At 46.8% G+C, this 13,583-nt stretch overlaps 2 protein-coding genes across 2 annotated transcripts; both read right to left on the bottom strand.

Moving 5' to 3' along the window:
- Positions 1 to 6,364: 6,364 nt before the first annotated feature.
- LOC136488786 (uncharacterized) lies at positions 6,365 to 6,871 on the bottom strand. Its single transcript, XM_066485605.1, has one exon. It carries the CDS (start codon positions 6,869 to 6,871, stop codon positions 6,365 to 6,367), a length of 507 nt encoding a protein of 168 aa, XP_066341702.1.
- A 1,253-nt stretch (positions 6,872 to 8,124) lies between these two features.
- On the bottom strand, positions 8,125 to 13,263 carry LOC136484816 (serine carboxypeptidase-like 42). Its single transcript, XM_066481766.1, has 10 exons — positions 12,931 to 13,263; positions 10,287 to 10,394; positions 10,084 to 10,176; positions 9,904 to 9,996; positions 9,729 to 9,814; positions 9,360 to 9,638; positions 9,146 to 9,279; positions 8,749 to 8,841; positions 8,548 to 8,665; positions 8,125 to 8,417 (listed from the first exon to the last, which is right to left on the bottom strand). The coding sequence occupies exons 1-10, from the start codon at positions 13,187 to 13,189 to the stop codon at positions 8,253 to 8,255; spliced, it is 1,428 nt and encodes a 475-aa protein (XP_066337863.1). The 5' UTR covers positions 13,190 to 13,263; the 3' UTR covers positions 8,125 to 8,252.
- Positions 13,264 to 13,583: the final 320 nt, after the last annotated feature.

The raw sequence follows: 13,583 nt of genomic DNA, 5'->3' as shown, positions 1-13,583 counted from the left end.
ATTCAAGGTCCGAAACAACCTGGCATTGATATAGATGTGTTCCTCGAGCCTTTGATGCAAGAAATGGAGAGGCTATGGAGGCATGGGAAGCCGATGTACAATGCGTTTAGAAAGGAGGACTTCATATGTAGAGCCATGATCTTTGTTATTACCAATGATTACCCCGCATTGTTTACTTTGTTTGGACAGATCAAAGGGAAGACGGGATGCTTAGTATGCTTGGATGGTACTGCATGGGTGTACCTAGATGCATCCAAGAAGACAGTCTACCTAAGATATCGATGCTTCTTAAAGACAACTCACAAATACCACGGCAAGATGTACTTCAGATATTATGACAACAAGCCGGAGAATGAACCCCCTCTAGAGAGACAAAAAAACGGGCAACACATGTTCGAAATGGTGAAAAACATACATGTCGTCCTCTAAAAGAAGAATCTGGATGGAACGAACAAAGATAGAAGCACACCTCCTGTCGTCGGCGTACCTTTCAAGAAATAGTCGATCTTCTTTCAGTATCTACCTTATTGGCTCGACTTGGAGGTCCCCCATGCCATTGATGCTATGCACGTGCAGAAAAATGTCTTTGAGAGTCTCATTGCTACCATGATGGACATAGGCAAGACAAAGGATGGTCTGAAATCATGGAAAGACATGGTGCATCTAAATGTGAAGAGAGAGCTTTCACCCGGTACCTGAGGGTAATGGAAAATACACTCTGCCCGTGGCTAGCTTTAACCTGACCCCGGAAGAGAGGAGGGCAATGTGCACTTTCTTGAGGGGGGGGTCAAAGTTTCGACTGGGTTTTCAACAAACATGAAGAGGCTAGTGTCGATGAAGGACCTATCAGTAAAAAACTTCAAGGCTCATGATTGTCATGTCATGCTGACAGTGTTCCTACCTATTGCAATCAGGGCTATAAAGCTAGAGTTTTTGAAAATGGCCATCACCCGCATGTGCTACTTCTTTTTGAAGATCTCACAGAAGACGATTGGTAAAAAAGAGCTGAGTGACCTACATGATTTCATGGTGGAGACCCAAAACCAGCTTGAGATGTGTTTACCTCCCACTTTTTGATATAATGTCACATCTCATGATTCACATGGTTCATCAGATAGAGGCGCTAGGCCGTAGCTACTTACATGAAATGTGGTCCTATGAGCGGTTCATGTCGGTTCTTAACCGATACGTGCATAATCGAGTATACCCAGAGGGCTCCATGATAGAGGGCTACAGTACTGAAGAAGTTGTCGAGTGCTGTCAAGAGTACCTAAAAGGGCATAAAGGGATTGGTAAACCCAATTCTCGTCACAAGGGTAGGCTGGCTGGGAAGGGCACCAGGGGGCGAAAAGTGTTCATCGATGAGGATTACAATGCAGTGAGTCAAGCGCATTATAGTGTCATGCAGAGTATAGAACTGATGGAACCATACATTGATGAACTCTTGGCTATCATTAGGGAGGAGAGTAATGCCGCACAGATGAGTGGGTCATGAAACAACACAAGCAATGATTCACTACATGGTTGAAGGACCAAAACATACCGATTGGAGAAACCATGGATGACATTACCATTAGTAGGACCAAAACATAACGATTCACTACGTGTGGAGGGAGTCCTTGAGGAGGGGGAAATACTTTCACCGTCTCGTGACCACCACTTGCTTGAGATGCCACGGTCTTTTCCGCCTCCTAGCGAGCAGATGCCATAGCCTTCTCCGCCTCATAAGGAGCAAGGGCCTAATGAGATGCCACAGCCTTCTCCACCTAGTAAGGAGCAAGGGCCTGATGCGGACCCAATACATGAACAACAAGAAGGTGCCCGCAAGGAGCAAGAAATTCATAAACAGATTCCAATCACCATAAGGCTAATTTATAAGTTGATAAAAGACGTAACGTCGACACACAAGTGGTATGCCCATGACTAGTTTAAGCTTGAGAACCAAGTCAAAGAAGTCCCAGCATCCGATGAGGCCCTCAGCCGCATCCGACAACCAACAAAGAGGTATCCAAATGTTGATGCCACCAAATGGTCCAAGGATTGCCCGAGAACCTATGAAAGAGGCAAGCCCTTCCTACCAAACAAGGACATCCAGCGCCTACCACTTGGAATGAAAAGGTTCCATGATTGGTACTTGCGTGTTCTCCAGACAAAAATACAAATCATACAAGCATGCGTTCCCCCAACACATTTGGAGGCCCAAAAGGGAAAAATGTCTTTGACTTTAATGACATGCAGACAACCTTTCATCTCGGAGAAATGGAAATGAATCTAGTTCGCACGTGGTGCCTGTAAGTCCTTGTCCTCTTCATATGATATGATTCTAATCTTTGGATTTTGTTATAACTAACCCACGCCGTGATTTGTAGAATTCAAGCTCACAATTCAAAACAAATGCCAAGTGTGCGACATGGGTACTTAGACCCTCAATGCATAGCATAGACGAACTTTGCTTACGCCAAACAGTGGGCACTGGATTGCAAAGAGCTAGCTACTACAGAGACCATTGAGGAGAAAGAGAAAATCCGGAATAAGGAAATAAGGGAGGCGTCCATTAAGGTTGCGGCGTACATTTCCCTAGCTTTGAAACATCTCCAACACAACACCACTATATGGCTGTCATACAACTTCAAGTAAGTTCAATTGTATACTTAAAGCTTTGAGAATACATATTGTTTTGTTCGATGCAAAAGAGCTTATCCATTTCTATGATGAAATTCATGCAGCATCCACTAGATTTCTATAGGCGTCGATGTCGGGATGGGCATGGCGTGGGTCTTTGATTCAATAGATAAGGACCCAAACACATACAAAGACTTCATAGCGATTCTCAAGACGTATACATATCGGCAATCCTCTTATATGTTTCTATATATACTTAGCATACACTTTTGGATACTAACAAGTTGCATTTGTTAAATTCATTCGAACAGGGCATATAGGTTCTACGTTAAAACACATAAAGGGAGGCATGATCCACAAAGGAAGGAAAACATGTGTGTCAAAACAAAATGTGTGGTAAGTGAAACTTACTTTAGTACTTCCATTACGTTGTTGTCAAAAGCATTACTTAACATATGTATATGCGAAACACACAGTTTCCCAAATAGAAGTCCGGGAGTGTACATTGTGGATATTACATATGCAGTATCATAAGTAACACCACTACCTATAGGAGACACCCCTGTAGGGTAAGTTGGATCCTCTTCACCCGTAGTATACAAACTTGGTACAAAACGCACATATATGTTACGAAATACTAAACTTAAACTTGTTTTCTTGTAGTGGCAAGATGAGAAAGGTGTGAGAAATGATCCACACAAAGATGACAACCTCTTGGACCTCATCGGCGACCTTTGCAACTTTATAATGGACCAGATTGTGCACGTCAGAGGCATTTACCATGACCCATCGTCCGACTTGGGTAGGAATCCTCAGTACCAATATCTTCGTGAGTGGAAAAGGCTAGGCTTAGACCATTGATTGAACTTGTGAATGGAATTTGATCGGACTTTCGTGAGTGGAAAAGGCTAGGCTTAGGCCGTTGATTGAACTTGTGAATGGAATTTGTTCGGACTTCTAAATGTTATCGGACTTGTGTATATAATGTGATCGGACTTGTGAACTTGTGAATGTGATCGGACTTGTGAATGTGATGCAATGATGAATTATATGCAATATGTTGTTGATTGATCTGAATATATATAATGGTATGGTGGACTTGTGGATATATATATATATGTATATGATGTGGTCAAATTTGATACCGAAATTTCAAAAAAAAATTGCGGGAAAAGCACTGTAGGGGCGGCTGTTAATTTTAACCGCCCCTACAAATCATTTTTGTAGAGACGCCCCTACAAATACAGTTGTACCGCCTCTACAAATCGATTTATAGGGGCGGCTTGGGAACCGCCCCTACAAACCGGTCATTTATAGCAACGGTTTGGTAGGGGCGGCTAGTCAAACCGCCCCTACAAACCCTCTTTAGCCGTCCCTACAAATCTGTACCGTAGTAGTGCATTAAGTGAATGAATTAGTCCAGGTCATGTATGGTAGACTGGACACTTTAGGCATTATGAAACCCACCATGACTAGCCGCCCCTACAAACCTTCTTTAGCCGCCCTTACAAATCTGTACCGTAGTAGTGCATTAAGTGAATGAATTAGTCTGGAGGTCATGTAGGGTAGACTGGACACTTTGGAGGCATTATGAAACCCACCATGACCACTTGGTCAAACAATGATACATCCCCAGTGGTGCAGACATGGAGTCAAGTCGACGGAGCACCCTACATTCCTCCAGATGGTTGTTGGCTGAGTGCTAGTTGTGTCGAAATGCTGTGGAGGTGCCTACTCCGTTCAACTTCGCTGTGTCGTCAACCAGATGTGCTAGCTTTCGAAAAAGAAAAAAGAAATAGAAGCGACAGGCCGATGCGTCCCGTCCACCTTATCACTACATCATTAGCTTGAAACACTTTCAGTGTGGTGTCTCCTTGCTACGAGCTACTGCTGTATTGGTATGTAGGAGTAGCTAGGTCACTTCCGATGCAATGCCCCCGCCTGCGGAGCGACGCGGCCGCCAATCGATTTATAGCTGCGCCCTCCTTTGATTTGGCCGCCACCAGCCAGCCACTTGGGTTTTGCACGGAGAGCGTCAGGAGAGGTCTGAGAGGACGAGAGATGAATGCTGGCATCGCGGCACATGCGTGTACGAAAAGGAGAACAGAAACACTCCTTATAGGGCGCGTCCGTCGAAGGGACGGACCCCGCACTCGCCCACGCCGCCCTCATCCAGGTCACTCGCTTGCTCTCCTCCCGGGACGGACTCCGTCCTCGCCCGCGCCACCCCCACTCGCACCCCTGCTGCCCAACTGTGCCACGTACGGCAAACCCGATGCGCTAGGCGCTCGCTAGCTCGCTCCCCGACTCGCGCGCTCCCGTCACAGCCGTGCTCCATCCGCCAGCCCCTGCAATCGCTGAGGTCTGTGCCGCCGACGAGTTCCACACCGGCGACCTCCGTGGCTTCGAGCTCCGTGCCGGCGTCGAGCTCCGCGTCGACGAGCCTCCATTCATCCAAGCAGCAAGCAAATCTACGTTGAAAGCCCATGTTGCAATAGTATGTTTCAAATGTTTCTGAGCTATGTTGCAAGGGTTGTATATTGATGTTGCAAAAATATATCGGGATGTTGCACATGTTGTAATGACTATACACATATGTTTCAAGTGTATGTTCCAAATATTTCATCTGTTCCAGACGAATGTTGCAAGTGTTTTGTCTGGATGTTGCAAAAGTAGATCTAGATGTTGCATATATATGCATGTTGCAAGCATATGTTGCAAATGTTTTCAGGTGTTTCATACGTATGTTTGCAAGTGTTTCATCTGGATGTTGCATATGTTTGCAATGGTTTTCAAATGTTTTCAGAAGTTTTCGCAAGTGTTTTAGACGCTTGTTTCAAGTGTTTCATCTGTCTTCTTTTGTATGTTGCAACTGTTGCATCTGAATGTTTCAAAAGTAGATCGGGTGTTGCACGTAGGATGCGCGTGGGAAGCGGCCAGCGGCGCAGATGACGTCCGGGGCTGCGTGGGCGACGTTCGGGGCGGCGCAGAACCACTATTGGTGCACTCCCTCGCGAGCCCGGCGTGCTAGACGCTCGTTCGCTCTTTGTGCGGGCAGTGTCTGGTCGCTAGCGCCCGGATCGAACGTCTAGGCGCTAGCAAGTCGGGACGGAGAAAGGCGTAGGCGCTAGAAGTTTGATAGGTTAAGAGAAGAATGTACTGGGCCACGCCTAGGGCAAGATCGAATTGGGCCAGAATTGTTGAGATATTTGGATTTTTTTTTGGGCCACACCTAGGCCATGGCCCTAGGAGGCTAGGCCCAAATCCACCCCTGCAGAGCATTATTTCCTCTAAGCATAGAAATGATTTCACCTGCCAGTAGGCATGGTACCCTGATTTATATTAAATAGTTCAGGTACAATCAAGAGCAACTATGATAGTTTTTTTTATCGTTCCTTATTTGGAGGAACAAACATTTTGGTGAAAACAAAAAAGAAATGCTCTCCAACTTCTTTCATTAGATCTCTAAATATTGTCACCATCTATTCTAGGTTTATCGTTAGCTAAAAATAGAGAGTGGAGTTGACTATCGAGAGTGCGCACAACTCACAAGACATAGAGATGCTCTTGAAGGGTGAAAAGATATATGACCTATTCAGCAAAACAGCTTTGAATCCACAGATCCAGCTAGCTCCGGATGTGAGATCTCAAAAAGCATTTGGTATAGGTCCACTCCCATTTCTATCTCACTGACAGTTTGGGCCCGCGTCAGAATAAAAAAAAGAAAAAAACGTCTTCTTCCTCACGGCACGTGCAACCTCACGCGGGCGCTGCATCGCGGCGGGCGGCCACGGCCACGGTCGGGCACTGCTTCGAGGACGGGGCGCGCCGCGGTGCCTAGGGGCAGGCAATGGCTGGGCGCGGCGGCGCTGTCGCGGGCTGGGGATCGAAGCGGCCTTGCAGCGCGGGCTGGGGGAGCGACCTCGCGCGGGGGGGCGGGCGCGGGCTCGCCGACGGACGGGTCGGGCACTGCGTCGGGGACGGGGCACGCCGCGGTGGCTGGGGGCCGGCCATGGACGCCGCGGCGTCGTGGACGAGGCACGCCGCGGTGGCTGGGGAGCGGCTCGCCAGGGGAGGGGAGGGGCGGCGCGGGCGCTGCTGGCCTGGAGGCCCTCGCCGGGGAGCTGCCGGTGGAGCTACGACGGTGAAAGGACGCGACCGGAAGAGAAGCTACGGGGAAAAAGAAAAAGGACGAGGGGGTAAATTGTGTCACGAGGAAGTGGTGGGTAATTTTTCCTAACTCTACCATTTAGGTGCTCCACCAAATCCATCGATCTGGGGGCAGATCCATCGTTTTCGTGGAGCAGATCTCTGGTGGAGCTGCTGGATCTAAAATCGTTTGCTGAAAAAATCTAGAGCGGAGCTGGTTTTGAGGATCTGGAGCTACGTAGAGCTCTGCCAAACAGGCCCATAGACATCGATTTTATTCAAATGGCTCTATGATAGGTATAAATTTTGCTACTTGATTTAAATTGTGTAATACATACCAAAATATTTGTGCTTTAGACAGTCAAGATCAAAGCATGAATCTAGAGAAAGGGAGTACTTATTTAGAAGACACATTCTAATGCTGACACACTTTATTAATGGCCTGTGCCCTGTGGTAACCTATGGGGTTTGTCCAAAGGAAGTGCAATGCTCTCTATATGGAAACTTAAGATTAGGGATCACATACTTTGGATTCGTTCTGAATACGTATGGTATGGCCAGACAAAACTATTAAAAGGCGCCAAGCTTTATCAATTGCAAATTGCTTGACTTGGCACGGGTTTGTCCAAAGGAAGTGCAATGCTCTCTATATGGAAACTTAAGATTAGGGATCACATACTTTGGATTCGTTCTGAATACGTATGGTATGGCCAGACAAAACTATTAAAAGGCGCCAAGCTTTATCAATTGCAAATTGCTTGACCTGGCACCTTGTTTCCACCATCCAATCCAACACTGACTTTGCCCTGACCTCGCTTTATGACAAGAATTTCTTACTGCCCAAGAGCATCAAAGATTGTTTTTTTTTCATCTTGTTACAGTCAGCTTTTAGCCATCGGGGAGCAAAGAGACATCCAGCTTCCAACTGGGTCAGCTTCCATGCTGTGTGCCCTGTCCGCGTATTAACCTACCAGTTCATTGGATTCTTTGTGCCATCCAATGCAGATAAGCCTCTGACTATTTTATTCCTGATGCAGATTCACTTTCTGTGCCATGTGCTGTTGCACACTGACCGAGCAGAATTTGTTCAGAAAATAACAGTTAACGAATTTGTCACTGCCGACAGGAACTGTCAGTTATCGAGCTAAACACAGCACTAAGGTGACATTATTGCAGAGAGAGTTTGCCATCTGTTTGGACTAGTGAAATGCTGTTGAGCTTGGAAGAGTAATCCCTGGACTATTTTGGCTGTCACTTGCACAAATCCCTCTGTGTTCCAAACTTCGAGGGATGCAGATTGATGAGATATATGTAATGACAATAACCACAACATTAAAAGTATTATTTCTGCTCTTTATAAATAATAACGAACTTATTGACCATCCAACACATTACACATCTTTATGAACTCATCTATTGTAGCAAAACTAAAAAAAATCTAAGCTATTTTTTTCTATCTCCACCTTCTTTTGTAGATACACTTACTCAATTGGTGGATTGGTTGTGTTTGGTAGTCTTTGCCCGAGTACAATTGATTGAAATAGCCTGAGAGCTCGGTCTGGCTGTGCAAATGGCACCATGTGAGATGCACCTCGCACTGTGGCGAAGGTCAGAAAGTTGCCATACTCCGTCACCCAGCCTCCAACCTAGAATGCAAATGGCCAAAGATATTTCCATGGTCAGAACTTCTATTTGCATCAGAATCTTGTTTATACAGCAAGGTTGTCAAGTTGAACAAAAACTGAAACTGTAGTTATACAACATGCAAAACTATACCTGGCCTTTGCGGAACCAAGTGCTGTAGGGGACTGTGACATGCAACCCCATGGTGTGAGCTAGCTCTCGCACAAGGGTTCGGCTGCCCAACAAGGGCACAACAGAGTCTTGATCCCCGCTGTAGTGTAGTCATCATGTCACAAGATATTGACATGAAGCAAAACTGTTTATGTATTATGAAGCAAAGGAGAGTTACATCACCTGAACACCCACAGTGGTATCTTGTGCTCCACAATTCTTTGAAGTGTAGGCAAGATGTTGATGTTGCCATCTGTATTGCTGTAGTTCAGGATACTGGCACATGATGCAAATGACCCATGTGAGTTTGCATTGAAAAGATGACCAACCTAATCATATATATCTACATATCACTACTACTATTTATATGTATTTTCAACATTGTTGAAAGAAACTATCTTTAGAATCATATACTGGGAGGATAAATAGTCAGTAACAAATTGGGGAAAAAAAACTCTTTTCATGGAACTTTACTATAAGAACGTACATAGTTTAAAACTAGTTCTTACAGAAGCATCTAAATTCTGAACAGTGTTAGGACAAAAAAATTAACTGGTAGCAGTAGCACTGGTACACTTACTCACTGCACATGCTCCAGTGATACTTCAAATGCGTCCTGTTAGCATGCAGAGCCTGCTGCACCTCTGGTAGATTGAAATAGAAAAACCTTTCATAGGACATGCAGACATCCACTCCAATACTGATTTTTGTGGCCTGCAATCAAAAAGAGCCAATCATACGAGGAAATTAATGGTTCTGTATATTACATTTTGTACCATGAGGAGCAAGCTTACATATTCTCGCAACCGTAGCTCCTGCATCACGATTGATGGGTAGCAGACATCAAGAATAACATCATAGTTGTTGACATAGTCTCCAACTATACTGTTTGCTTCTGCAATTGCATCGTTGCATGACTTGCTCTCATTGTGGGGGTCGCTGAAGGTGTAATCCTCGAAATCACAACCGTGGCTGATCGCTAGAAATATTTCATCAGAGATCATGCCATGAGACCAGAAATACTCGTAGGTTGCAGGGACATCTCTATCAAGCTTGAGAAGCGGATTCCCGATCTGTTCAAAGGTAATTTTGAGTTAAAGCTTAGTAAGAAGAATAAATTTTAATTCTCAAGGACATTGACCAAGTTATTCTCAATTACTTACAGCGACTCCCTTAATATTGAACTTGAAACCCTTTGATTTCTCGTTATGGGTGAGAAGTACATCAGTGAGTTGTGGTATATAATGCCCTGCATTATTATTTATCAATACCATTCACCATACAAGACAAACAAATTATACTAAAACATGAGAATTCACTCTTGAAATACTTCATTACCTGCGTAACTCTCTCCCGTAAGAAATAAAGCTCTTGATCTGTACTCAGGAAACTTCGCATACCAGCCCAGCAGAAATTGGTACATGTCATTAGCTGCATAGTTAAATAGACAAACAGTGAGATCCAGAATTCCAGCTTACAGTAGTTCGCTATGATTAATAAACTGTCAGAGAAACTAACCTGTCCGCACATCTCCAGTGTTGTGGTCTGATGAAGTGTTTGAATAAGACCATCCAACTCCAGCTGGTGATTCCACAAACAGAAGATTGGACGCTGCAAAATTGAAGGTAAAACAGCATTGAAACAAACTAAACGTTAAGACCTGCCCTTTCCATTCTCACTTAAGAATGGGTTGGAAATATAACAACAGCCTAATGGTCAACCTTTGTTCCATGACTTCTTGTTCAATCTGAGGCCTCGACCATCTCCTCTCGGATAAAATGGCCCTAGCTCTGTGAAAGCACCACCTCCAATCGAAGAACAGCCAGGCCCTGACAAATCAAATGTGCTGAGACTATAAGTAGGAAGAATATCTGCAGCAACTCTAAAATGCATTTCCTGATCATTCATGAAGTTCATAGTCATTGTTGTAACAATTAGTAACAAATATACTGTTCCTTGAAAGAAGTTGTCGGGTACCTTAGAATGGGGTACCCCAAGCAAAACATCAAATGGGTTACCCAAGTCCCATCTAAAAAATAATGATGATAAAAGCAAAAAGGTAAGTCGCGGGCCCCTCCCCGTCGCAACTAGGCCCACTGGGTCCTCCTCCTCCTCGCCTCGAGCCCCGAGACAGAGGTCTCGGCATCCTGGCGAGGCTCCCCAAGGAAAGCCTCGACAGGGAACGCCATCTCCGCCTCGCCCGAGGCTCTCCACAGAAGGCCTCGGCAGGAGGCGCGTTCTCCGTATCGCGCGAGGCCTCTCGCGCGAAGTCTCGGCAAGGAGTCTGATCTCCGTCTCGCGCGAGGCCCCATTCTCCGTGTCGCTCGAGGCCGGCTCGCCCGCGGTCCGTCGCCCCCCGCCTCGGCCGACCCTCCCGACAGCCGGTCACGTCCCATTAATGCTTTCAACCACTCCCGTGATCTCAGCCGGACAGCGGCTCAACGTCACAAAAAGACCGACGCGACCCGAAGTCGCATCAGCACCATACCGGCCGGGACAGGGCACGGCGGGGATTACCGGCCACTGTGTTCCAACACTGTGGCCACGATCAGCGCCTGGGACAGGGTATGGCGGGGGTTACTGGCCACTGTGTCCTACCACTGTGTCCACGATCAGCCGCCCGCTCAAGGCCTCGGCGCTGTACACCAAGGCCTCGGCACTATACATCAGGGCCTCGGCAACATTGGGGTCCGCGCCTGCCGAGACCCCCCCACCGCAGTACCAGCCTCGGCCCCGACCAAGTTTCGGCCTCGTGCGTAGTCCGTCCCCAGCGGATTATGGTCGCCGTCACGTCCACTCCGAGGAATTCCTGGGGCTCCCACGACGCACAGGATCTGATGGGACGACCACGCCGTCCCAGTACTCCAAGGATGGGCCACTCCGACGACCACGCCGCCACAGGAACCGGCCACAGGGCTTGGACATGCCGTTCCTGTCGGCACGACGCCGCATAGTAATACATGTACTGCCCTTGTCCCCCCTTCAACTATAAAAGGAGAGGACTTGGGCCACTTAGAAAGGGAGACGCCCCGGATAACACACACACAGGCACACCTTCCAGCCGCTTGAGAGCAATGTCTCAGACGGCCCCACGACACCCTGCCGAGACCTGGGACAAGTTCCCTCTCTCCCTTAGCTTGTAACCCCCTACTACGAGCACTTCGGTGCGAGGAATACAAGTTCCATCCCTCAGACTGGACGTAGGGCACCGATTGCCTGAACCAGTATAAACCTTGTGTCTCTTCGCATCACCATCCGGAATCGGGAGCACGCAGAACAAATTCACTAGTCGGTTGAGGACCCCCCGGTCCGAAACACCGACAGAAGTTCATGATTGTTATCTTTCTTTTCATCCACTGAGATGAAATCGAATTATGCCTGAAGCTTTCTACCGGTGTGTCTTTTGCTGCATGGGGATCAAATGATTTCTCACTTCTTTTGACATCCACAGGGTGGAAGGGACCACACCACACAGAGCCCGATAGAGTAAGGCTCTAAACAGGCAAGGTCACATGGTGGTGACATCAAGGACAAAGATACCCTAGTACTTAGTAGTAAACAGGGTATCAAGATGCAAGTTAATAATGATGATTCCTTGCTATTTTTTCTTGGCAGGTGTGGAGTAGGTAACGACTAACGAATAGGAGTAGTCCTTTGTTTCCCGTCCAGGAAACATTACCTGGCATCATAATCCCCACCCACCTGAACAAGGAAACATATGCTAGATAGCGAATAAAAATAAAGATTTTTTCCTTAGAGATATAGTACTATTATATTTTAAAAAGGCATATTTGAGAAAATCGATGATTAAATTCAATCCCTGGTCCTGGCAACAGTACTCTTCTAATAATTAATACGTCAATAACTTATAAATTTTTAAAAGGAAAACGTGTTGATGTGTCTAATGGAACAGTACAGCTGCCAGATTCCAAGTGACAGAACATCAGATATGTTTTGTTTTTGCTAAAAATACCAAACGGAACTACAAGACAGATAACAAGACGGCCCCAGAGGCGAACTCTGGAATCCAATAGATCTGTTAAAAAACAAAGTCCATCAAAATTCAAGGCACCGTGACAAAAGGGATTGAGATCCCTGCAGCGTCAATAATTGAATCAAGTGAAATTCAACAACAGTCAAACCAAACGATTCAATTCTGAATTTCATTCAGGAAATTCAGATGCAAACGTTCAGGAGGACGGACGGCGGACAAATTACTATCCGAGAAAAAAAAAAGAGCCGCATTTCCCCCCGTCAACATCGTCGCTTCAGTTCAGGCAGAGTAAAAACAAGAGCACACGACTTCCACCAAAATTTACTTCACTGTGTGAGAGAAAACAGAGAAAGCGAGCGGTAGCGACGAACCTCCATTAAGCCACAGCGTGAGCGGTTTGGCGGCGGCGTCCTGCTGCGCCTCGGCGAAGTAGTAGAAGAGGCTCCTGCCGGCCTTGACGTCGACGTCGACGTACCCGGCGAACTGCCTGAACGTGACCGGCGGCTGGCCCGGCAGCCGCGTGACCAAATCCTCTGCCGGGAACGCCCACGCGCCGCCACCGCCACCAAGAAGCCAGCAGCCCACCGCGGCCACCGCCAGCGCCACAGCTCTCCAAGAAGCCGCCGCCATTGCCGGCCGCCGCTGCTGCAAGAGCCAACGGGACAGGGAGGGAGGGAGGAGGCGTTGCCCGGTTGAAGTGGGCGACGAAGCTTCGGAGGAAGGAAGAAACAGTAGCGGCGTCCGGGGGCCTATATATCGGGGCCGGCTAGCCTATTCGCCTGCGTGATAAGTCCTGTACTTTTTCAGATAATAAATAGTGTTTTTTTTCACGGTAAATCAACTAACTGTGTTTTTAACCATAATTTATCAGCTAAGCGAACCTACCACTAGCTTTTCCCAGGTCTGCTGGCACGCGAAAAAGACTGCGGGATTAGCTCGTGGGTTGTTACCAGTTCAGTTCGAGTTTGTTTTGTTTCGCCCGGCGGTTTCTGCTTCTCCTGATTTTCTGTAACAAGGTGATTTA

This window comes from Miscanthus floridulus, chromosome 10 (genome assembly GCF_019320115.1).
Source record: "Miscanthus floridulus cultivar M001 chromosome 10, ASM1932011v1, whole genome shotgun sequence".
NCBI classification, from domain to species: Eukaryota; Viridiplantae; Streptophyta; class Magnoliopsida; order Poales; family Poaceae; genus Miscanthus; species Miscanthus floridulus.
The sequence above is the reverse complement of the archived record's forward strand: the minus strand, read 5'-3'. Positions and strand labels throughout refer to the sequence as shown.

What these genes read in the sequence shown, in the direction of transcription:
- LOC136488786 (XM_066485605.1), bottom strand. Translation starts at nt 6,871, where the DNA reads ATGGTAGAGTTAGGAAAAATTACCCACCACTTCCTCGTGACACAATTT.
- LOC136484816 (XM_066481766.1), bottom strand. Translation starts at nt 13,189, where the DNA reads ATGGCGGCGGCTTCTTGGAGAGCTGTGGCGCTGGCGGTGGCCGCGGTG. An exon ending in CACGCTGTGGCTTAATGGAG is followed by an intron (nt 10,395 to 12,930) that starts GTTCGTCGCTAC and finishes TTGATTTGTCAG; the next exon opens with GGCCTGGCTGTTCTTCGATT. An exon ending in CACTGGAGCATGTGCAGTGA is followed by an intron (nt 8,842 to 9,145) that starts GTAAGTGTACCA and finishes ATCATGTGCCAG; the next exon opens with TATCCTGAACTACAGCAATA.